This window comes from Eucyclogobius newberryi, unplaced genomic scaffold, assembly GCF_026437365.1.
Source record: "Eucyclogobius newberryi isolate DKJ021-1_F unplaced genomic scaffold, fEucNew1.0.hap1 SCAF_12, whole genome shotgun sequence".
NCBI lineage: Eukaryota > Metazoa > Chordata > Actinopteri > Gobiiformes > Gobiidae > Eucyclogobius > Eucyclogobius newberryi.
Window position 1 is genome coordinate 22,076,966 of NW_027315746.1, and position 26,588 is coordinate 22,103,553.

The 26,588-nt window shown below is 40.8% G+C and overlaps 1 protein-coding gene across 2 annotated transcripts; it reads left to right on the forward strand.

The window, feature by feature from the left end:
• The first annotated feature begins 2,381 nt into the window (after positions 1-2,381).
• Positions 2,382-26,588, forward strand: tnn (tenascin N). Of its 2 annotated transcripts, none has more exons than XM_072441460.1 (17): positions 2,382-2,580; positions 2,657-2,848; positions 3,255-3,629; positions 12,850-12,983; positions 13,052-13,181; positions 14,519-14,701; positions 14,985-15,074; positions 19,028-19,291; positions 20,020-20,280; positions 21,076-21,339; positions 22,450-22,580; positions 22,831-22,969; positions 23,031-23,182; positions 23,576-23,672; positions 23,779-23,943; positions 24,420-24,583; positions 25,748-26,588. In XM_072441460.1, the coding sequence occupies exons 1-17, from the start codon at positions 2,382-2,384 to the stop codon at positions 25,886-25,888; spliced, it is 3,081 nt and encodes a 1,026-aa protein (XP_072297561.1). In that variant the 3' UTR covers positions 25,889-26,588. The 2 variants fall into 2 exon arrangements, with proteins under 2 accessions (XP_072297561.1, XP_072297560.1); XM_072441459.1 differs by having other exon boundaries at positions 2,458-2,593; positions 2,667-2,848.

Consider the following 26,588-nt stretch of genomic DNA (forward strand, 5'->3'; position numbering starts at 1 on the left):
CATCTTTCCATACTTCCTCGTCTCCTCACATGCTATTATCCATACATTTTCCCTTGTCCTGCACTTCACGTTCCCCTCCATAGCCCATTTCCTCTGTCCATTAATCCCACCATCTGTCTGGCCTGGCCCATGCTGGGACGGTAGCACTATAGCGTTCCCGATATGCTTGGAAGCTCATGGCCCGACCTCCTCCAAGAGAAATACAAAATTGGTTCTCAAAACAGCAAGTGTTGAATAAAAACCTTGACAGGGAGCTATAAACATGCTTGTTGAGCATCTCTGTGTGCCATTGGTGGGTACCATTCCCCACTGTTAATGGAGCATCCAAATCATCTGTCACCCATACACCAAACACCATCTTCCTTCAGCCCAACAAGCTGCGTATGTTCATATTTATATATTTAGCATCATCATCATAGCTTTTGGCCATTGATAAAACCATTTCATTTTAAGTAGCCCTCCCTGCACTAAAATAAATGGTGATCTCGGAGCTTGAATGTCTTGTTAAAGATTTGCTAACCTCAAAGCTCCTGTCATCTGCAAGCGAGGTCATGCAATTCTGGGTTTGGACTATGTAGAATCATATAGTCATTTATATCATCATCAGACAAAATAATTTATAAATGCCGCAAATCTTTCCTTAACATTCTAAAACAGCTGTTTTCCAATCCCAGTTGACAGTGTTATTGTTATGGTGTCAGAAGATGTTGCAGATTTAGAGGCCAACTGTTGACATGTTAATGTTCTGATAATGTCCACTGAGATTTATGTTGTCCGTTTCACATTTCGTGTTGTCTTACAATTTCCATCTTCCTTGCTATTTGATGCACCGTGGGGAATAATAGTATGTCAGTGTGTTTTGCCATAAAAAGTGTCACTTCAAGGTTACTTAAATTTGTGGCCTTGAAGATAAATTAAAGGTATTCAATATTATGCAATGCTGACTTTAGTTTTTAACTAGGTTATAATGTTGTTTACTCAGCAAAATATATGTTCTTTGTTTCGTTTTGTTTCCCACCACTTACGTAGGCCTGCATCTTGTAATAAACAATGAAACTCTTGAGTGTTTTTAAAGGCACTACATCTTCACCAGACTCAAATTGCCTTCACTATTCATATTCACAACATAAGTACTAGCGAGTGAAGCTGCTGAACAGTTTGGGAATATTACACACAAAAAAGTATTTCCATTAACTTCCGAATTTAAACTTTCAAGACTTTGGCTTGAACAGAAAAAACAGATGGAATCTTTTAGTCAAGAACCTAAACATTATTAGCATTGCATGAAATAAACCTCAGCCTGAAACAGCAGGTTGTAATGTACATTCACACATGGGAGTCTTAACTATATGCTAATAAATTCCTATGTACAGCCACTCTGAGCTGTCTCTTGTTACAGCTGCAGTCCACTTTTGTTACATGTTTTGCTGCATGTGCATTTATTGTACACATGTTTTATAGCTGTGGAGTTTCCAGTTGTCAGGCATCACAGCAGGACGTCCCACACTCCACTTAGTTAGACGCTTTGTCTTTCCGTAGACCACACATAAGCTGCTCACTACAAGTTGGATCTGTTGCCTTTCTATTTAAACTTTTATGGTTGAAGACTGCATTTAAGGAAATGTGCTTAGTTAGAAACAGTGTGGTTTGCGTATGTCATTTGGTTTCAAGGAAAGTTGTGGCTACAGTAAAATTTCACATGACATCATTATCCTGGGGTTGCTGTGCTGTTTGAAGAAATCCTAATTATAAGGCACAGGGTTCAGAAGATAGTATTATGACTCACTTCTACCCACACCTTGGTGCACTATATGGTGTCCAAGGAAACTGCAGCTAAAACAAAGCTAATATGTATGGATTACACTGAATATTTGAACACAGAAGATAAAGTCTGGATTAAGGTCTATCACCAAAGTTTTAATGGCCCAAAATGACATTGCATTTTGCACTTTTTAAGCTTGACATGGCCATTCATGAACTAAGTATTAAGTATTAAGTAGTCCTACTTTAGTCATAGCTGCCTTGGGGCCTAACATGGTTGGTACCAATCACGCACTCTAAACACAAACCTTCCCATTTGACGATGTCTTTCCCATTAGCCTCGGACCTCGACTTTAAGTTAGAAATACTCAGAAAACATTTCATTAATCTTGATAATGGCGGCCTCCTACAGAGCATTTGCAATGTGCCGTTGCAATTGAATGGGGAAATCGTCTTTATAGTTTGGATTAACTTGACTACAGGTGAGTAATGCTCAAAGTGTAAAGGCATTACATTTGCCAGTGTGTCACAGAGAGTCGGTTTATTTAATGGTATTATTAATTCATGAAGTGGATTGTGTTTTGTAATCATTTATCCTCTCTGTGTTTTTCCCTCTAGCCATGACCACCAGACTCTTGTGGAGAGCCCGGTGTTGGTTGATCCTGCTCTGCACTCTGTCAGGATGTGGTTTCGGAGATGAACACCCCCAGGTTCCCGCTCCGGAGCAGGGAGTCACCTTCAGCCATGTCTATAAAATCGACATCCCAGCCACGGGGTCGTCTTGTAAACTCGAGCCCCTTTCCACGGATGATAAAACAGGTCATTAAAACACCTTTGATGAATGCACGTAAAAAAAGTCGCATTATACTATACTAATACTGGCATTGTGTTGTAGATGTGCAAACAGGAACAACAACAGGAGAGAATGATATCATTTTTAGACATAACATCAAATTGCAGACGCCAAAGTGTGACTGCGAGGAGTCAGAGAGCTTCAAATCTCTAATGTACCGGGTCAACGGGCTGGAAGAGGAGGTCACCTATCTGAAGACCCAGTGTGATCAGGGCTGCTGCGGAAAAACCTCAGGTGGAGTGTCTTATAAATGTTATTTTCACACAATTATTTTTCTAGTGATCGATTTCAATACAACCTACTAGTTAAGTTATTGGTCCTATGTTAGCCTCAATACTTCACTCCTTATAATCATGCTTTAAGAGAGACTTAAAACACAAAGGAGGAAAGAGAAAGAACTGGTCTGGAAAAAGGGAGATAGAGATACAATTGAGTTTGGAGTTGTGTCACATAACTGGAAAAACAAGATGACATTATTATATTGCACCAAATGAATAGCTTTAGAGATGAGTGGCTGGCTATGATTGACTGAATTCTCCTAGATACATCCTCGACCATTTTACCAGGACCTTTAAACAATGACCGTCTAAACTACATAACATCTAACTAATAATATTTTCTTTCTGCGGTGGTTCTCAAGGTGTTGACACCAGCTGCAGCGGCCACGGCACGTACCAGCAAGACTCCTGCAGCTGCCTGTGTGACCCGGGCTGGGAGGGGCCGGACTGCTCTGTGTCGACCTGCCCCGACGACTGCAACGACAACGGCCGCTGCGTGGATGGAAAGTGTGTCTGTCTCCAGGGCTACACCGGGCACGACTGTAGCCAGGTTGCCTGTCCCGACGACTGCAACGACAAGGGGCAGTGCGTCGATGGCAAGTGTGTGTGCTTCCCCCACTTCACCGGAGAAGACTGCAGCGTCCAGAAGTGCCCCAACGACTGCATCGGGAATGGGAAGTGTGTGGATGGGAAGTGCGTCTGTGATGAAGGCTTCTTTGGGGATGACTGCTCCCTTGGTAAGCAATGTGTTCCATTCATTTTATTTATTAAGAAAAGTTCTCTTTTTCATGGGCACCCTGTTACAACACAACACAACATGAATAACAAACAAACACAGGACACTAAAACACAAATAAAGCATTCAATGAAATTAACCAATACATAAAACACATTTGTACATACAATATGAGATCAAATTATATAAAACAAGTGCATCAGCACTGCGGGTAGTCCTTGACCAATTCTTTAAAATCATCAAAAGGTAAACGATTATTTAATTTAAAAAGTCTCTGTGTTTTGTTCCACATGCAGGGAACAAAGTTGTTGAAAGCCTTTTTTCCTGTCTCTGTGTTGACACGATGGGATTGTAAGACCTCAAGCAGTGAATACTGACGTGCAATAAACTTGATAAATAATCAGGCAAAATGCAAACTAGAACCTTACACACAAACAAAAGTCAGTGCTGTTCTCTTCTTGCATCCAATGATTATCATTCGACTTTAGAGTATAATTGACAGTGCTGGGTTCTGTCTCCTTCTCATGGAATGAACATTAGAGCTGAACCTTAGAGCTGAACCTTAGAGCTGAACCTCAGAGCTGAACCTTAGAGCTGAACCTCAGAGCTGAACCTCAGAGCTGAACCTTAGAGCTGAACCTTAGAGCTGAACCTTAGAGCTGAACCTCAGAGCTGAACCTCAGAGCTGAACCTTAGAGCTGAACCTCAGAGCTGAACCTTAGAGCTGAACCTCAGAGCTGAACCTTAGAGCTGAACCTCAGAGCTGAACCGTAGAGCTGAACCTCAGAGCTGAACCTCAGAGCTGAACCTTAGAGCTGAACCTTAGAGCTATATATATATGTGATAGAGATGCCGTCCAGTAACACAGTGGCTCCAAAATTCCTGCCAAAGGCCGACCACATGACTCTTGATAACGGGCTTGATTTCAGACTTGCCCAACTCAACCGCTACATCAATTGATGGCCGCCGAAGGGAACGTTTAGCCAGTGCATCAGCCATTTCGTTACCATCCACCCCCACATGCGCAGGGACCCAAATGAAGGAAACCCTCACATCCTTCCTGGACAGGGAGAGCATCAGACAGAAGATGCCATTCAACACATCCTGTCTGCAATCCGATTTCCCAGATTTAATGCTTTGCAATGCAGAAAGGCTGTCAGAGGCCACCATAATGCCGCAACACTGCAAAGCAGATTCCGCCCATTCCAACGCCAACCGTATCGCTATAAGTTCCGACGTGAAAACAGAAAGGCGATCTGTCAACCTCTTCTTGACCGCTAGCCCCAGGTCAGGCACAAAATAAGCGGCGCCAGTACGCCCACTCTCAGGATCCCTAGACCCGTCGGTATAAATAAACACATCACCTGAGTGCTTATCGATGATCGCTTGAACGGCAAACTGCGGTGCCCTCCCAGCGACTCCTCTAAGCTTGCCATGCAAGCTAACATCAACAGGAGCCGGGACAAACTTCCACGGAGCTATAGCAGACAAAGCCACCGACGGGCTCACACGCAGATCACCAACCCCCGCAAGCCGCGCCTTCGCATTTCCTACCTGGCTGAAAACCATACCGCCAGCCTCACTCTGCCCCCCATCAACCCTGAGAAAGTCCCTCACCGGGTGAGAGCTCGTATGACCTTGCACATTCACCCAGTAAGCTAACAGAAGTTCTAGCCTCCGGAGCCGTAACGGCAATTCCCCCAACTCAACCTGCAGCGCCGAGACAGGGGAGGTCCTAAAAGCCCTACAGCAGATGCGCAAGGCCTGGGCTTGCTCCACATCAAGCTTCTTTAAGTTAGTCTCAGCCGCAGACATGTAGGCTATACAGCCATAATCAATAGCCGCCCTCATGACGGCCCGATAAATACCCAGGAGCGACCTTCTGCTGGCCCCCCAGTCCTGGCCGGATAGACAACGAAGCAAGTTATTCACCCTTTTGCATTTACCACTGACCTCATCAATGTGCTGACGCCAACTAAGCCTCTCGTCAAAGGTGACCCCCAAGAACCTCACCTCCCTGACCTGTTCAAGCACCTGCCCATGCAGTCGAAGGGAGATGTCCCTATGCCCATTGAAGAAACAGATCACTTGAGACTTCCGTACGGACAGTTTAAACCCCCACTTCAGGGTCCACTGCTCCACCTGCTGTATTGCCCTTTGCAGTTTCGCCTCGTAAAACCGGAGATTCCTCCCTCTCACCCATAGAGCACCATCATCAGCATAAAGGCTCCTCCCAACAGACCCATCCACGTCGTCAAAGATGTCCTTAATCATGACATTGAACAAGATAGGGCTACACACACTCCCCTGCGGGATCCCATTCTCTACCTCATAGACCCCAGAGTAAGCAGCGCCCACTCTGGTTTGGATACGCCGGCCAGACAGAAAGCTCCGGACCCAGTTAAACAGTTTACCCTTCACACCACACTTCCGCAGCTTAATGAGGAGCCCATCCTTCCAAACCATATCGTACGCCTTCTCCACATCAAAGAGCACCGCAATAACCTTTTCTTTCTGAGCCCTGGCCAGCTGGATATCAGATTCCAAACACAACACGGAATCCATGGTGTTCCTGCCCCTACGGAAACCACTCTGGTGCGCAGGAAGCAAACCCCGACTCTCCAAGAAGTAATCCAACCGCTCGGTAACCATGCGCTCCATCGTTTTCCCGAGCTGCGACGTCAAGGCAATCGGCCTATAACTTGAAGGGTCAGACGCTGGCCTACCCGGCTTCAGAACCGGCACCACCGTAGACTGTTTCCACGCAGATGGAACACAACCTGAATCCCAAACACGGTTGAAAAGACCCAGGACTAGCCCAAGCGTGTCATCAGTCAAATGAGAGAGCATGTCATAGCACACCTCATCTCTACCCGGGGCTGTCTGTTTCGCCTTAGAAAGTGCTCTCCTTAGCTCAAACAAACTAAACGGAAGGTCAAGGTCATCTTGAGTCGAAGGCTGGTGCCCAATCAGCTCAGAATTCTGGGCCAAAGTACTCTCCCTGTAGTAGCCTTTCCGCAGGTGAGAGATTGTCAGAGCTGTGCACCGACACAAAGGTGCTGGCCAACAGTTCAGCTTTGTCAACGTCGCTGACTGCTTCAACACCATTCAGTATTAGGACCGGGGTCCCATGACCTCGCTCAACCCCATGCATCCGCTTAATCATCCCCCAAACATCCCCGAGATGCGTTTCTCTCCCAATTTTGGAACAATACCGCCTCCAATAGGCACTCTTGGCCGTTCTCACAGTTTTCCGCACAACAGCGCGGGCCCTCTTGTAGTCAATGAGGGCACCCTCAGTGTGGGCAACCCTTAGCCGGCGAAACGCCGCATTTCTCGCCCTAACAGCATGACCACATGCTGTTCCTCCTTTGTGGAAACGCGGTACGGCGCCGGCCAGGGCCGGAGCCAGGGGGCGGGGCCGGAGCCGGGAGCTAGCTCACGTCACAACAACACAACGAACGCAACGAAAAACGCTCAAATCCAGCCGAAAAAAGTCCAAAACAGTTGAATTAAAAAACTATTCCAGCGCGTGTCCCTATCGTACAGTAAAATAGAAAAAATATACTAACTATATTTACAAAATATAGGAGATAAAGCACAATAAGTGTGAGAAAGAAGAGAGAGCGTTTACACCGGGCTGCCAGCTGTACCAGCGCCTTATGACGTGCCATTCAGCGTTAGAATAGATATATTTTGGGTCACTAGAGTGTCTTTTGGAGAACAGCATACATTTTGTTTTGTTTTATTTGAATTAATTAATAATATTAAATTAACAGGTTTTTTTTGGATCAAGTGAAAATCCTCTTGAATATGTTTAATCACTTGTGCACAAGAAGGTGCCTTAGCATAAATAACTGCATCATCTGCATACAAGTGGATGCTACTGTGTTTTGAATTGTCCCCAATTGAGTTCATATACATTTTAAATAACAGTGGTCCAAGGACAGAGCCTTGAGGAACACCTTTATTAAGGTAAGAAAATTCCAATTGAAAGCCATCTGCAGAAACAGCAACTGAAGGTTCCTGAAAGCAACTTTATTTGTGAGGTAATCTCCAAACAATTGTTCTGACTTTGTATGGAACCCACAAACATCCAGACAATCCGAGAGAATACAGTGATCCACAGAATTAAAGGCCTTTGACCAATCTACAAAAACATTAGCACATTCTTCATGATTGTCCAATGCAATAGCAATATAATTTATAACTTTGGTAGCAGATGTGATAGTGCTATGCCCTGGTCTAAATCCAGACTGGCAGCTATTTAAAATGGAATATTTGGTTAAGAAAGCATGCACCTGGTTACTTATTAGCTTCTCCAAGAGCAGGATAGTTTTGAGATTGGACATAAATTATTCAAATAATTTCTGGCCTCCTTCGTGCAAAGGGAGAACAAAAGCAGTTTTCCATAGTAATAGGATACTTTCAGTGTGAATTGTGAGATTAAAAACACAAGTTAAACAATTCACTATTAGTGGGGCTGATAACAAAAGTAACCTAGGTTTGAGGGTGTCAGCTCCAGTGGACTGTTTTGGATCAATAGAGAGCAACATATTTAATACTTCATACTGTGTAAAGGGCTTAAGGGAAAATACTTGATCATCAGGTCTATTCTCATGTATTGGGGAAACAGCAACAGATGGAGCAGCAGCATCATAGATATTTCCAGAGTCAGCAAAATGCTGATTTAATCACAAATATATATTTTTTGTTGTCAAGCTGATTGCGTCTTTAGTAATTTTATTTGGTAAAGAGGGAGTTGAATTTTATGAAAAGGATTTAACCGTTTGCCAAAATTTTGCAGAATTGCCCTGTGATTCCGTGAAAGTATTAACATAGTAAGATGTTTTGGCTTTACGAACAGTAAAGACGTATTAATTGTTCTTAAGTCAAAACTGCTGCCAATCTGCTGCTGATTTGGTTGCTCTGGCTTCTGCTCTGGCTTCTGCTCAGGCTTTGATCAGATCATACTGTGATGTCTGGACAGAAGTAGGGATTATTCTTATTTTTGATTATTCTTATTTTTGGGCATGTTTATCAGTAATATCCTTAAATGTTTTAATGAAAAAGTCCAGTGCTGTGTTGGGTTCTGGAATACAAGCAGTAAAAGCAAAGTCACTATAGAACAGATCAGACATAAATGCTTGTTCATTGAAATGCTTATATGATCTTTTAACAGTTAATACTTGATTTGGATTTAATACATTTTGTGTTCCGCACACACCCAATTGAACAGTAGTCAAGTGGAACGGAAGGTACAGAAGTCCTCTAGCTCTCCGACAGGTGCAGACAGAGGATGATAAAACTCTATAACTATATTTTTCCCAGCAACATCATATCATAAGGAGTCACCAAAAGAGTGTAGACCTTTCATTGATGACTGATTCAAATTAGAGGCAGTCCAACATTTAGTGCAAAATACTACATACTTGTCATCTCATTCATCCAGGAGTGCTCCATTGTCCAACAAAACAAGACAGTTGTAGTCATATGGACACTCCATACTAAAGTACTAGTACAGTAGTAGTATACTTCTGGTACATACTTATTACAATTACTTTACTTTACTTTACTTCATCACAAATCACTGAACAAAAGGCAGAATGCCTGGTCGAGGGTGTTGTCCTGTGTTGCATAAATTATGTATGGCAGTCAAAGAAAAAGAATAGCACATTATCTACAGTACTCCACATAACCCTGTGCTTTGTTCCTCTCTCAGGAGGTATTATAGTGCTGTTATTTAAATGATTTCTATGTTACATTTGCCACTGTAAATGACACATACATATTAACTTAACTCTCCTTAAAACTGTCTTTTTAGTACAAGTTTTGGGTTGTGTAAAATGCCATACCTTCCCCAATGGCCCATTCACCTTGATGACTGCTGTTATCAGATGACCTGCAGTTCAAGCGTTTAGGGCTCACACGGGGCTTGTAATAGCTTGCTGTAGTAGTCATGATTACTACCGTACTATACCGTATCTAAAATGACCACTTATATTGTCATCTCTGCATAGCAAAGTTGTTATATAAATATGCTTTTAGTTAAATAGTTAAATTTTCTGTCTCTAGTTGTCACTGCAGATTAAATGCCTTTCGTTGTTTGATGAAAATATAAACTAAGTCTCTTTTTATTATCTAACCTAACCTATCTAGTTAAACAATATTATATACGTTGTTTTATCAGCACAAGCAGTATCACCTTTTGACCCTATAAAACCTACCATAGTAAGATTTAACTAGACTTTTGGACAAATCCTCTCCTAGACTTCTCTATGTCACACTCAGATCATCACTTTCTCGCTGCGCAGCTATATCTGTACCTGCGCCGGACCAGAAGTACTGCAAAAATCACATTTTCCAGCAATTTGGGGTTAGACAAGCAGAAAGGTGAGGAGCAGCTGCCAGACATTTTATTTGGCTGAGTTCACTGAGAGACTGCGACAGTCATATTTAGGTGGAATGCTCAACATTTTACTTAGTTCAAAGTTCAAATTCATCCAAAAACATCTAAGAGATTTTGTACTGAAAAGGTACATGCGTGATTGAACCTTTGCAGGTCGCCTGTGAAGCTGCTCGGCTGGTCTTTTAGCCATGCTGCTCAGCATGTTGTTGCTACTGAACTCCTGCCAGTGTATAATAGCAAGTGATAAGCGCCTTATGAAGATGAGTAGCAAAGGAAAACATGCAAAGTCATATTTATTTTTCCATGGCCAGTTGCCATTTCAGCACATGCATGATAGATATCAATCCTCTCCACAGGTGATGATGTGGGAGGAAAAATTGCTTTGTGAAACCCACAATTGTACTTTTCTAATAAAGTCCGAACATTAAAGGCAGATGGCGTGGGTGCAAGAAACCCTGCAGAAACTACCATCAAAAGTCAACATGGCCCCTGTTGAAAAAGATATTCTGATCAAATGCAGGTTGGTCATTAAATGCAGTCACAGTAGCTTTGGACATGGATCATTAACGCAATGCAGATGTCTTGGATTTTTCAGGCTCACGCATTCCCTTTTATATTAGACACCCAAAAAGTACAATATATCCTTTAAAAACGCTATGCTCAGTTAAAATGTCAAATGGAAAATATGAAATGTCTGACTACTTGTTAGTTCAGTGCTTGAATTAGTAAATACTTTACATTCTCTATAACTATTGCTATCATTATTATTAGTTTATTTGGTGGAAACACTACATGATAATGCACACGTTGTAAACATGCCAAAATGTAGTTATGGGCTAATTTCCATTATCCCTCATATACTTCTCATTCATACACCAGTGTACTTCAACACTGGAGTTAAGGCGGGTGAAGAGCCTTACTCTAGGATACAACTATGCAAAAGCACCTTGTATTTCCCACAGTCTAGCCAGGTCCAACCTCTACTTTCTTTTGTATTCCCAACACTATCCCAACCTATTGAAAGACCTACTGTAACTGCAAACTGCTGCACCGACCTCCTCCACTTCTCAGCGCTCACCTGTTCCTCAGACTTCCTCACTGTATTCCCGTTACCCCTCCCTGCTGCTCGACTCACCGCTTCTGCACCCAGTCATTGCCCATTCTGTCCAATTTGAACCCACAATCAAGGTGACACATCAGCTTTCCAATTCTGGCCGTGCTCCACCTCCTCCTCCCCATCCTCATCCTCCTCTGTATCTCGTCCCTTCACTCTCCTCAGCCTCATCTTCTACCACCAGTGTCCAGACCCCGAAGGGAAGACATCTCCTAAATGTCATCTAATCTGAGTCCGAGCGCCAAAATAAGTCATTCGTCCAATGAATAATTTCTCTCTTCAGGGTGAAAATGCTTTACTCTATCTGGACTTGTGCTAACTTTGACGAAAGCAACTAGTCCACATAAAATTAAGGAGACGTATATTTGATTTTGTTCCATAATACATTTTTTGTATGTTTGTTATTGGGATACACTTTCTGCCTCAATATAGGATTACCTCTTCATTTCCTCCTAACATCGTTTTATTTAGTTTTTCTTTTCCAAACAGGTATTGCCAGCTACAGACTTAATCCTTGTTGTGAATTAATTTATTCCCCATCGCTCCTCACAGAGACAAGTGGAGCGTGTTGATGCTTGTGTCTGGAGTGGCATCGGGGGGATATTAAAGTTTGTTTGATGGAAAACTGCCCGTGCTGCTCTGAAAGGGAGAAAAAAAAACAGCGGGCTTCCTGGTTGAGCCTTGTGGATATAGCATCTAAAGCTAATGTGAATACCTTCTTAGGTCTTCCACTATAACGCATGTTTCGTCTGTTCCCTGGAGGCCTGTTCTTAACCTTCAGTCTACCAACAGCATCTCGTCATGGCCACAAAGTCGTCTGGTTGTTTGCTGGTCTGTTATTTGGCTGATGCAGCGTTACTCTACACCCGTTAGATTATAGACCCTAGTCATGTTTTTCCGTCTTCTCAGTTAGAGGTTGTTACTGCAGATGTCAAATAGGTAACCACAGAACAGTTTTCATCTGTTTAGATTGCCACTGGAGTGAAAATGACTCTAATACACAGTTTTTCTTACACCAAATTGTTTTTTTTCTATCATTTAAGCAGTTATTTCTGTCATTTATCGGATCAAGCTTAATCTGTATAATGGCAACATTTCTTCTGGAAATGTGAATTTTGCTCTTTTACAGTAAGTGCATGTTACAGCAAAAACAAGAAAGACCAACAACTAGAAGTATATTTGAATTTTTGCATTACATTTCCAAATTTAGTTCAGGTGTAAATGCAGTGACAATCTTTACAGCTTAAAGAAATTAAAGAAACATATAAATATGTTGTGAGGTCACTATATTTCTAGTTAATTCAAAATGTAAATTAATAATATTTTCTCTGGCAGTTTAACTAATAAAAATGACAATTTATTGTATTTTTCTTGCTGTGATACTGATATTTATTTCGTTTTTTTAATAAAGCTATTTCTTCTGCTGGTCCTCTACATGTCTGTGACAAAAATAATTTCCCCTTGAAGATTATTAAACGTAATTCTGATTATAATTATGACAACTATTTATGTACTGAGCTTGAACCCAAAAAACATCTAACTTCAATATAGTATAGATAAAAGCGAGATGATAATGAATGAATTGGCAGATGCAGAAGTTCCTCTAAGGTGCATTCAATAGGTTTTGAGACATTTCTTTCATCTAAACTACAAATTACATCTATTAATTAATCATTATTTTATGTTTTTTCTTGTCAGTTATGGGCCCACAGGGTTTGCGTCTGGTCACGGCGACGGATGCGTCTCTGTTGGTGGAGTGGGAGCACGTCAGAGGAGCAGAGTACTATATCCTGACACACCAGCCCAAAGGAGACGATGCTGCTCTCAAACAGGCATGTTCATTTTGTTTTACTTTACTTGACTCTGCTCTGCTCTACTCACCCACTTTGTTTTTCTGTAGGTTCAAGTTCCCAACACGGAGAACTCCTACCTCATCACAGGTCTTACTGCTGGGGTCACCTACATAGTCCAGGTCTATGCTGTCATCAAAGAAATCCAGAGCGAAGCAGACAAGATAGAGGCCTCAACCGGTTTGTTTTAATGTCTAAAGGAATTATGGTCAAACAATGGAGCTTGTCATGTTTGTACTTAAACTTAACAATTATGACTAAGAATTGAAAAGTAGTAAATGTTGCCATGGAACCTGTGGGTGGGATGTATATCGCACGCTTCAAGTTTTATTCTAGACTATAATAAGGCCATACTGTGATGTCTAGGTTAAAATTGTAAACAGAATCTTAACAAACTCCAAACCACGATTCAGGTTCAGTGGGATGTGCACTATATTAAGTAATCGTGGCATTAGTGTGCAGACATTCAGAAAATAGTAGATACAACATTAAACCAGCTCTTTATTCTCAGTTCCTCTGTACTATTTAAACAAAAATTAAATAAAAACATAAATTAAATATAGTATCGGTACAATGGTTCTGAACACTGTGTGTCAGAGATGTAGGTAAGCTGGTAGGAGATGTAAATAACAAACTAGAGTGCAGTATATCATTAGATTTTATAACATTCAGATTAAATTACAAGGAAATGGCTTTAAAATGTGTTTATTTAAATGTAGTCATGGCCATAGATGTGGTGAGAGGCAGATGTTTGGTGACAGGATCAAACATCCTTAAATGCGGAGCACGAGGGACTAACAAAAACAAACAAAAATGCAGGAAGACACACAGTGGTGGTGCTTCAGTGGAACATTTTTTTACCGCCTGAAGAAACTGTCATCTGGAACACGCAGCATGGGGCCGCCATCTTGCATAGATTTAACCTTCAAAGATTTGCCTAAACTCTGCTCTGTGTTTCAGACCTTTGAGTTATAGTTCTCACTTTTTGAAAGTTAAAGGGGACATATTATGCAAAATCAATTTTAATGAGCTTTTAACCTTGTTACAACAGTGTTTTCTCTTCATTAGTTTACTCAAAGATGATTGATTCATGCAGGTTTGAGTAATCGTGTATTGTCCTGCAATCTTGAGTCCTATCTCCTAAATTCCCCTATTTCCGTCCACATCCCTGTAAATTGCAATTATTCGAAAAATGAAGACTCAAAGTGATAAATGTAGTGCTCAAAAATATCACTTTTATTTTCACTTGCCACTTTTCAAAAAAAGAATGTGTCAATAAATGTCTGCCGCTTGTTGTGGTGAAATGCTGGTTTGAAGAGTTATCAGTTCTACAGTTTAAATCAGGAAGTCAACGGACCCCTTTTTTAAGCATTAAGCCGCTTTAGATCATTACTGCGGTTTACAATGAACACAATATAAAATGATGATCTATGCACGTTATAGTTCAACATAACAAAACATAACAATCTCCTTTAACCATGCCATTTGTTTTTCATTGTTTTTTTCCTATATTGTAGAAGTTTCAACCATCGATGACCTGCGGGTCGTTGGTCAGACTGATGCCACCATAGAAGTGGACTGGAAGAACCCCATGGCCCCGGTGGAGGCCTTCCGACTCTCGCACAGAGGCCCCTCAGGACAGGAGGAGGAGCTGGAGGTGCAGCGCAGTCAGGAGGCACGCACCAAGCACACTATTGTGGGTGAGTGGAGACCTACAAGGGATACAAGGGCACAGAAGAAGAGAAGAAGAGAAGATGGAGAGGCTGAGGTGGCTGATAGGTCTACTGCTGAACATAGCGGAATGACACATGTGAGAGAGAGTGCGTTGCATTTGTATTTGCTTGAGAAGCGATATACGAAGCAGGAAATACTGGTTGAATTTATGCTACGGCTTCATCTCCTCTGACTGTTTGCATCATAATTTATTTATTTAATCATTAATTTATTTATGCATTAATTTATTCATTTATTAATACTTTGCAGGTCTTTATCCAGGAACTGAGTACTTGATATCTGTGAGTGCTGTGAAAGAAGCCATTGAGGGAAAAGCTTCTAAAACTACTGGGGTCACAGGTCAGTATGCCCGATTCATTATGCTATATATATCTTTATTGCACGGCACTTTGAAGGTCTAAATACATCTTAAAGACATCCAAGAAATTGCATAAGAGATCTGTCTTCCTTTTAGCCACTGTTAAACCCTCTATAAATCTTCAGTGGCCGTGAGGTTAATATGGAAAACACAAAATTCCACCTGGTTTTACCTTCTTCCCAGGAAATAACGTCATGCACATCAATAAAGACGCTATACAATTATGGTTAAATGATTAAGGATAGGAATTTAGAGCCTAATATTGCCGAGTGGATGGTTGTGGTAAATGGGAACATGATATGTATAGTGTAATGGTGACGCTCCCTGACGACTCGGCTGAGGTCTGAGGTGGATTCTTGTCCGGTGGCGTTGTTTTTCGGTCTTACCCTGCTTCTGAGGCCCAGCTGCTCTTAACATTAGTTTGACAAATAGTCCAAAATGGAAGGTTAGCGTTTTGTTCCTTGTGATTGTTCTTCTCCAGTCCAGTTTATGATCTCTGAATACATCACCATAAACTGTCATTCGTTTGGGAAACCGATTAAGAGTCTCTTTTTTGCATTTGGTTGAGGGATTTTGAGCCACCAGAATGAGGAGTAAGCGACATCAATTTGCATGAGCATTATTCTTGCACTCTCACCAAAAGATCCATTTCATCTTTGCATGTCTGCGGACGCAAAGCGAATTCCTGATCTTTTCTGTTATGTGAAATAAATAGTAATGCATCAGCCTTCAGTACAGCGCAGATAACAAAAGTTAACAAAAGATAACAAACTTTTGACAAATCTCACATATCTTGTAATGGAGTTCTACAGTTTATTCAGCTGGTTGTTGTCCAATGACAAATACCTACTTACAGTGAGTTTATTGTTGATCTGGGGAAAAAAAGAAAAGATCTTCAATGTGTTTCTGTCTCTGGAGCAGTTATGCATTTTCAAGCACCTGCATCTCTTAAAGTCAGCCAGGTCCTCTGAAGCTCCCGTCTGTACTAATCTCTCCTGTGTGATAACTAATCTTGCCCAGACAGACAGTGACTTGTCCTCACTCCACTGGCCACAATTCCCAATTTTCCGGTGTTGTGTGAGGCGGCTTAGAGGTGATTGAAGAGGATACTCGTGAGCTCGGTTTGACACTGAGGGCAGCACTGGTCTTACGGTGACTGGCATTGCAGAGATAGAAAATACCACTCACCTATTATCTCCAAAGAACAAGCTGCTCACCTCAAGACAGCTCCGTAATACTCAGGGGATAAGGCCCACCCAAGGGAGTTATACGACGGTTTCATTAATCTGCTGGTACAGTATTTGTTGTTGCGGTTTTGCTTCAGAATTGTTTCTGTTTTAAATTTTTTTATTTTCGCAAAATTTTCCTAAGAATTTATTGGGCTTGCAGCTGGCATACAGTACATTCTCCTAAACATAATGATATTTGATGTACAATATGCATGTTTAATCAAGTTTATCAATTTAGATAATCCAATTCATTTTATTTATGTTATTTTTTTTAAACTGAAACGTTTGCAAAGTGCTACACACAAAACATTCAATACACTTGCTCTACCAGTGCAAAACAATACAATACAATAGTGAAATTATAAAAAAAAAAAAACTAAAACAGTAAATCAATTATCTAAAACGATAAATACTGGCTAAAAACTACAACGACTCACCAGCCAGTATTCCTTTGCTGTGCAGGGAGGGCATCTGGGTTATACTGTATGCCATGTCAATACACAAAATCACTGCACATGCAAAATTACACACAATCTCATTAAGTAATAGCTAAATCTCTATCGTTGTTCATAGAGATTTGAATTCACATTTGTCATCTGTATCATAAGCGATAAAAGCCACACATTTGGGACAATCCAGCTGACAACCATGGCTTGCTATGTGTATATTTGTTTTTATTTCAGTTACAAAATCAAAAGATAGGAAATATATCCAGACACATGCACGCCTGCCCTTTCAATATTCCGACTGTGATCAAAGCCTATTCGACTGTTGCTTCTCATTCAGCGCAGTCACCCACGGGTCTTTAAGCTATAACAGATGTCCCGGCTGCAGGTCAGGGGAATCATGTTATCAGAATATATTGTAGCACCTCTTGGTCCGCCGGGACGGTCCTGTGCTCTGAGGCCTGTCCATCACACTCTGCTTTAAAGTGTCTATGCCAGAAAAGTGACAAATGGGAATGTGAGTGTGTGTGTGTTTTATAATGAAGTTAAACATACATTCTGTGTCAGATGTGTCAATGTCGGTGTCACTGGAGGTCCACGCATGGATTATAGAGGTCATATAAACATGCCAATTCAAAAAAGTATTGCATTTCATTTGCACCACATGCTATCATAATAAATAGTTTCCTTAGGCCGCAGTTATTTTATTACTTGGTTTGAAATTGCTTCACGCGCTCTTGTCTTTTGACTTAATACCGCTTTTTACATTTAATTTAATGCTATTTTGCTTTTGATAATAATTTATTTTATTTATATTGTATAAATCAATAATCTAAGTGCGGTGGATCCGAAAAACCAAGTAATACAATAACTAAGGCCTAATGGGTTAGTTGTAGAAACTAGTATGTTTTCCTCAAACCTTTTTTCTTTTCTTTATAGTTGGTTTCTAGTTTTGGGTTGCAGATTGGAGCTTGTCCCAGTGCTTATGACACAGCTAGTTACCGTACTTTCATACTTTTTTACTACAAAATGATTAAGTTTAAACATCCACACTTGTTTTTAGAGGCAAGTCTGTGCTAACCTATAGGCGCCCCTGACAGTTAAACGGTATAACCTTTAGATCAATACCATCTACTGTGTACTGACCATAAGCAGTGAATGAAAAAACAATTATGTCTGAATTTGGCTTCAATGACAAACCAAATCCACATGGCAGAGTTGACATATACTCCACAAAAATGCTGCTATTTTGACACCTACTGTAGTTTCATTGGTTTCCTCCTGCCTGCACTGCTCAGCCGGGGACTGAGGCCGTGAGAGTATGAATGATTAAAGATGGCCTGTCACACTATAAGCCTTGTGGTCAAACCCAGGGCTGAACATGCCACCTGTAATGGATAAGCTCTTTTCCAACTGGTGCAGCCCACTAGCTTCTGTCACTACCTCGCTGGTGAGGAATGTATGTCTTAATGTACACGTCAATTTGAGGAGAAAAATGTGGAGGAACAAAGACCATGAGATTTAAGCTTAAATGAATAATAATGATAATAGTTTTGAGATACAGCAAAATACGAATATAATATAGCCTAAACTATGTTGATTCCCCCCATTAACATATTTATAATTTGATTGAACTTATGCATCTCAAAAAGTTACCTATTAATTGCATATGCAGTGTCCAAATCATCCAGAATTTGTTTATACACCAAAGTGAACAACTGTAAATTTACAAGGTAATTTTGTGTTCCTTATTTACTGGAGATAGGGGCTCAAACAGGAAGGATACAGTGAAGGACACATTAACTTTTAGGGTTTTGGAGTTGCGTGGCAGCTTCCCTCAGTGGAGACGATACCGTTTGCACACTGACAGACTGAACTGCCTCCCAGGATATTTACAGATGCTGATTGCTTTTGCAGTTGGCTCCACTTCCTCTTTGCCTCTGTCGGATTATCACCAGGTTTTGGGTCGACTTCTACCTCTTGTGCATGTACGGCCATCTCTAACCATACCAGCTTTTAACAAAGAAAATTAAGATATTGCAATAAAAGCTAAGGGTCATATGCAGTTTCTTCTTCATTTTTAATGTAGATACTTTGAAACGTTTACATGCGTCTGATGCTCTCTGTGCTTATTAACATTGTGCTGATGAAAATTGTATTTTGTATGTTTTTTTTGCACCATCAATGGAGGCAGTTTGTTTTGAGTTAAGGCAAAGGACTCTTTTTTGCCACATTTCTTTTTTCCTCACCCTCCTTCAGACCTGGACGCTCCTCTGGGCCTCGTGACCACAGAGGTGACAGAAGACACGGCCACAGTCACATGGGAGAAGGTGAAAGCAGAGGTGGAGGGGTACATGTTGAGCTATGAGACCAGCGAGGGCACCAGTCCAGAGTACGCCCTGGGCCGTGACGACACCTCATACAGGCTGATCGCTCTAAAGCCTGGAGTCCTGCACACTGTCTCCATCTGGGCCTTTAGAGGGGACAAGGTCAGCCAGAAGACATCCACACAGGCGGAGACAGGTAAACCTGTACAGGACGGTCCAACAAGACCTGAGAATTTGGCTTTTTTACTATTATACTAAACTCTTTTAAATATATACATATTTATATTATTGAAAATGCCCACACATTTTGGCCCCAAACACAAAGCATGTTTTGTCAAATGCCCTGGAGAAAAGTTACACCCTTTCATGCTTTAAGTACATACAAGATAATTAGTCTTGACAGCTCATTTAAAGGCACTTTTTCTGTAGCTGTAGACGAGACGTCCTTAAAATGTCTGACAACAGACATTTTGCCTTGTTGAGTTGTTCATGGTCTTCTCTTCTGGTAATATGTTGTGACGACTGGCAGCTGCTGCCGCAGCGAGAGCAGACTGGCCTCTGTTTACCCGGGCTTAACTAAGGAGCTTTTAAATCTCTCACTTCTATTGAAAGAAACACAATTATTTACTTTTAGCATGTGTTTCTCTAGAGAGGTTTTGATGAGACTAACAGACATGTTATGGTCACTGAGCCCCCTCATTCGTCAAACAGCAGGGGCACAAGGATACAGTTATCCAAAGAGACTTGGAATGCAGATTACTACATCCTTAGCTCCTGATGTTATTGTATTACCTTTTTAATTTAGCTTAAATTCTACCATAGAATTTCCAGCCACTCCCCACCTATTGTAATTTTGAAATGTAAGCTACATGTGAGGAATGATGTTACATAAATGCTACATACATTTGTATTGTTCCTATGCAGACCTAGATGCTCCCAACCTCTCCATTCAAGACACCACTGAGTCCAGCTTTGTCGTTAGTTGGGTCCCGCCTCAGGCTGAAATCGATGGCTACATTTTAACCCACAGCTCCTCTGAGGGCACTAGTGAGGAAATCCCTCTCAAGTCTGACCAAAGCTCTCACAAGCTGAGTGGTCTGAGGCCTGGAGTCCTGTACACTGTGCACGTGTGGGCCGTCAGGGGGAGTAAAGCCAGCAGGAAGACCTCCACACAGGCCCAAACAGGTGCCCAACTCTGGAAATCTTTCATTATTGCTATACACCTAAAACAACAAAAGGACTATGTTTCAGTGTAAGGATTACAGTCCCTCCCCCTCATTATTAAACTATGATTCCAATATCATAACTTTTTTCATAACAATTTCCCTGTTGCCTGCAGTTTTGTAGAAGCAGAAATTAAACATTCCCCACACCAAGGTGTGATCTATCTGAGGGCCACTGTTGGAATTCTCACACGTTTTTCTCACACGTGACAAAAGAGGACCCTTCTTTTTGATTTAGTACAGTCTGTAGTATAAATGACTCTCACATGACTTTGTGCAGCTTCCATTGTTAGTGCATGGTTTGAGAAATGTAACTAACATAGACAACATTATGGCCTTCATTGACTTGCAGACTTCATGAGAGCCATCAGAGCAGGATGAGTTCACATATGCTGTGTTTGGTTTCTTATTATGAGAACTGAGAAAGTGAAACTGGGTTGGACTGAATTAAGATTTGTGTTCATGTTTTTTTCACTTTGTTGACCAAAGTGGACCTAAATATATGCCATCATTATAGTAATACTGCTTTCCAGTTTACTTTCATTTTAGTTTATTTTTAGTGAAATTGAATATACCTTCTCTGGGTATTTTAAACCAGCAGATGTGAACACATGTGAGACTTCTAAAGTCTAGCTTTTACAAATATCTTTGTGTTAGGGGTGTAGTCTTGCATGCCACACTGACTTTTCTCTTCTTTTACAGATTGAAACAGCTGTAGTATTTTCAGTAATTAACTTCTACTAACCTGTGCACTTAGACTTGGACGCTCCAACTAACCTTGTAGCACGAGACACCACTGAGTCCAGCTTCACCGTGTCTTGGGATAAGGTCCAAGCAGAGATAGATGGCTACATTTTAACCCACAGCTCCTCTGAGGGCACTAGTGGGGAAATCCCTCTCAAGTCTGACCAAAGCTCTCACAAGCTGAGTGGTCTGAGGCCTGGAGTCCTGTACACTGTGCACGTGTGGGCCGTCAGGGGGAGTAAAGCCAGCAGGAAGACCTCCACACAGGCCCAAACAGGTCAAAAGAGATTTTTTTAATACTGTATGCTTCAAACATACACGTTCATGACTATTTCAAATTGACCAGAATATGTTGAGGTTAAAAAAATAGGGCTAAAAGTGAATTCAAAACATAAAATAATAACAAATACAATAATACTTTTAAAGATGCTTAAAGTCGCTTTACAATTTTGTACATTATTCATTCTTTCGATCGTAGGTGGTAAGCTGTTCTTGTAACCCAAGCTGCCCGGGGCCAGACTGAGAAGCGAGGCTGCTAATCTGCGGCATCAGCCCGTCCGAACAACTCTAACAATTCACTCACATACCACATACATATTAGGCAAGGCGAGCTAAGTGTCTTGCCAAAGGACACAACAGCGCTGACATGAGATGGCCACAACATGACAATAGTTCCATTAGGAAATCTGACATGTAAAATGTGTTTATAATCAGAAAACTGAATGGATTATTTTCTTTTTGTCCTCTATATGCCATCTACATTACAGGTCAAGTTTTGCTTCTATTTAACCTCATAATTGTATGCTACGTATACTGATTTTACGTAGTAGCGGCTTTTACATTCCCACATTTTTTTGAACTTTTGTGATTTTGAGTGCATTTTTTTGTATGTGTATAGACGTAGTACAAAGAGTAGCAGTGTATAGGAAATGTCGAGATCACAGGGGCGGTTGTTACTCATTGAGGGGTAAAAATAGAGATACTGTGGTGTCTTTACGTGAGTTTGGTGATCTGGAACATGGTGTCTACCAGGCAGCTCTTGGTCATAGTGCTGCATGATAAACTGTTCTAGCTGTAACTCATAGACGCTCAGTTCAGCGGTGTCCCTGAGAGCTGATGGGGTTTGACAATCAGAATATAACCTTTTGCATACAGGTAGGAAAGACAACGGCCAAAGAGAATGTGAAAACATGAATATGTGATGGTCCAGTCGGTCATAGATGTGTCTCTTCACATTCTATGCACTTTCCGCTTTCTTGTTGAAATATATATTTGTTCCTTATACTCTTTGACTTCAACAAACAATGATAGACAATCTTTTTAGACCCAGAAAGCGATTAGAAAATGAACAGAGAAAAGTTATTGTAATGGTCATTTTTGGTTACAGAAATCGATGCCCCCAAAGACCTGAAGGCTGTAGATGTGACAATGGACACGGCCACAGTGACCTGGGTTCCACCTCTGGCTGAGATACAGGGCTACATCCTCACTTACAGGGACGAGGAGGGCAAGATGGAGGTATTAATAATGAATGTTATAGATACACTATTCCCTCAGATTAAGCCCCTTCAATTTGCACTGTGGAACGCTGACCTCTTGTGGTCGATAATGCAGTAAAGGCAAATCTAAGCACTAAAGTGTTGGTACACGCTCTTGAAAATATTTAATGGAAAAAATAGCCATTTAAACCCTGTTTCACTGTTCCTATTTAGTTTCCCTTGACAATATATTTTGTACATATATTATGGGAGGTCATATATTTTTTCAGGCTGTTGAAAAGAAGCTCGGAGTCAGACAGAAAAAACTTGCATTGTCTGGTCTGGAAATGGGCAAGAAATACATTGTGACCGTCATTGCTTACAAAGGCAACAAGAGAAGCAAAGTGGTGGAAACGGTCTTCCAAACAGGTCAGTGTAAAAGGTCAAGTTAAAATGTTTCTCTATATTAATAATGTTTGTTGAATCTTAGTTGGCATCATGTATCCGTTCCCCATGGACTGCACCCAGATCATGAAGAGCGGCATCACCAAGAGTGGTGTCTACACCATTTACATCAACAATGACCAGTCCAGACCCATCGAGGCATTCTGCGACATGGACACTGATGGAGGGGGCTGGCTGGTATTTACATTAAAACATCATTAATACACATCATATCAAACAGCATGTACAAGCACCAATGGAATTAAAGCATTATGTACAGATTTGCAAAGTATATGTTTCTATATTACCAGTAGATAGCATTTTAGAATAAGATTAGAAGACTATGTGTTCTTTTATGTATACATTTGTGTTAAATAATAATAGGACCCATCTTTACAATAACCAGTCATTTATTACTAGAACAATCATGCATTTGATTTTTACAAATATCAAAAATGTATCAAGAGTCAAGGTCTTCAGCACCTTAAAAAGAACATATTACTCAACAGTACAATTGAATACTGACACCTGACTGTTCTGTCATTGAGCTCTGGATGATCTTGTACATCAGTGCGTTTGTGCTGCTTTCAGGTGCTGCAGAGGCGTACTATTGGCAAGCTGGACTTCATGAAGCGCTGGAAACAATACATAGCTGGTTTTGGCAACATGACAGATGAGTTCTGGCTCGGTGAGTGGGCTGTTACTGGTTTTTTATTTGTATTGTTCTTTTTTTCTGCTAACACTCAAATCATGCAAATGTGGTAAGTCATGTAACATCTTTTTCCTCCCTCTAGGTTTGGAGAAGATATACGATCTCACCAACACTCCCACTCAGTACGAGATAAGATTCGACTTGGGCTATGGCTCAGAGAGGGTCTACGCTGTATACGACAACTTCAAGATTGCACCAGTCAAGCAGAAGTTCAAACTTACCATCGGCAAATATAGTGGGACAGCAGGTGGGTTATTTCACTCCTAAAATCTTTCAAAGTAAAACACCGCTCAGAGGCAGCCAGACACGCACTACTCTGCTCAGTGTTCAGTCTGCTACTAGAATAGAAGCGGTGAAAAGGGGCCAAGGGCAGCAATATAACAGACAAGCTGGGAATATAAGGGGTTTCAAATTACAGGGAGCTGCTGAGAAAGCAAATATACTGTGTCACTGGTTAGAGTTTTTGAATTAGAAACCCGCATTGACTGAGGTACAGGCAGCGCATATAGAGATGCTATCTGGGGAAGCGGCTTTGAAGTCAAACACATACAGTGCCACGGTGTGCTGAAACAACGTGTACACTTCTACTTTTAGACGTTTTATTCAATTCTATCCATCAGGGAAGAGCAGATGGAGCCAGGGAAATAGGTGAACAGAGTCAGAGGATGGGTATAAGTCGCCATGTTAATGATTATCATGGACTGTTGTGGATGATTATGCCAGGTGATGCGATGACCTACCACCAAGGCCGGCCCTGGACCACCATAGACAATGACAACGACATCGCCCTGGGCAACTGCGCGCTGACTCACCGCGGCGCCTGGTGGTACAAGAACTGTCACCTGGCCAACCTCAACGGGAGGTGGGGGGACACCAGGCACAGCACGGTGAGTGGACCCCAAACCAGTGTGCATTTTGATAAGATGCTATTTAGTTTAAGTTACAGTTTGGGCAAGACTTAGTCAAAGAATTCCTTTTAGCTTTAGTTGAGAATGTTTTTTTTCTTTTCATAAATGATGTTGCATTGCTCCATAGGATATGCAAAGATGTATTTCATAGACGTTGAGTTTGGTTTGGATCTAGTCTCCACTTGTCCCTTTCATTCATTTATGCATGCTTCGTTTTTTATTATTCAGCAAATATATCAGTCCTTTGAGATGAAAAAAACATCTATTTTTAGTCATGTTTCAGCCATGATGAATACTTTTTTTCAAAATTGAGTTTGTATTTAGTTTACATTTTAGTCGACAAAATGAACACTACACACATGCAAGTGGTAAGTAGTCACACATTCATTTCTTCAGTGGAATTTGGAGATAGAAAAAGATTCTATAGAAAGTCATTGCTTTATTATAGTTTTATTTAATAGGTAAATAGGTACATATCTATTTTTTCACTATTGTTCTAAATATTTGAACTGGGATATGATGCAGTAGACACCCACATATTATATAAAAAGAAAAACGAGACACATTCTTCAGTACCACTTTGTATTGCTTTTAAGCCTGGTTTCACTTTGATAAAGTAGTGGAACTGAACTAAAACAAAACACGGTACGTCGTCCATCATGTAATTATCACAAAGCCTGAGGTATTGTGTGTGAGCGTTGGTTCCATGTTTCCTCTCTGGGACTGAGCTTGTTTTGTGTTGTCAGGCACAGGAGAAGTGGTTTGAATCCATCAGCAAAAACAAAAAAAGACATTTTTCACTGCAGCTATAAAACACATGTATTTTCTCACAGATACAGGCCCAACAGCAAATTGGTGTTATTGAGTCCATTGCTTTCTGGGTTTTATTTAGGTCGTTTTACTTTTTTTTGGACCATTTTGTTTACAGTGGTTTGTGGTCAATTATATATAGTATGCCATGCAGAAAGTATATTTTAAAAACTAATACAACCATAGTTTGTGATTTGTTTTTACTTGAAGTGTAATTTTTGAGATAGCAGAATCGTCCAGATTATCATAAAAGTGAAGAAGAATTAAAAATAAATTAACATATTAATTAATAGATTTCATTTCTCCTCCTTCTGTGCGCTGTGCCACTGACAGGGAGTGAACTGGGAGCCCTGGAAAGGTCACCTGGACTCCCTGACCTTCACCGAGATGAAGATCCGACCTCTGGGAGCCATGGCCAGCAGGAAGAGGAGGTCAATGATGAAGAACAGGAGCACAACTGTGGAGGAGGTTTAGAACAGACGCCTCTGCCAACTGCCCAGAAGCATTAAAAAGGAGATGTTTTGATAGAAACATTAGAATAAAGGGGTTGAGTGTGACCTGTTACACGGACACATGCAATGGATATTTACAGCTCTATAAAAGACACAAAAATGCAAACAATTATAACTTATTAACTGTTCAAAAAAATAAGAGCCACTATTTTGTTACTGAATTTGCATAAGATGTTGCATGTTTTTGAAGGAAACAAGATTATTTTTACAAAAGCAAAACATTTAGTGTAGTTTAGTTTATGTTCTACTCTCCTCACATTTTTCATTATTTAGTGTTACATTTTAGTGGAAAGCGGTAGAATTTTGATCTGTTTTTGTTGACTTCTTTTACATGAAAGAAATTGACAAAATTTTTTATTTTTTTACTCAATTACAACACGTAACCACTAGAAATAAACCGGAAATGTAGTGGAATGATGCAGCAGCTACACCCACACAAGTTTGCCAAAAACCTCTTGTCTGCTCTTTACACTTTTCTAAAAATCTGTTCAAAAACTTCTTTCTTGGCACAGCTAATTAAAATTCTTGGGAATTTACCATAATTATCATCAACTCCTGTTTCAGAGCAATTTAAACCAAGAAACTGAAGCAGTAGCCAGTAGAGAAGTAAATAGTTATTGCATATAATCATAATTTTTGTCCATCAACTAAATCAAGCTGTA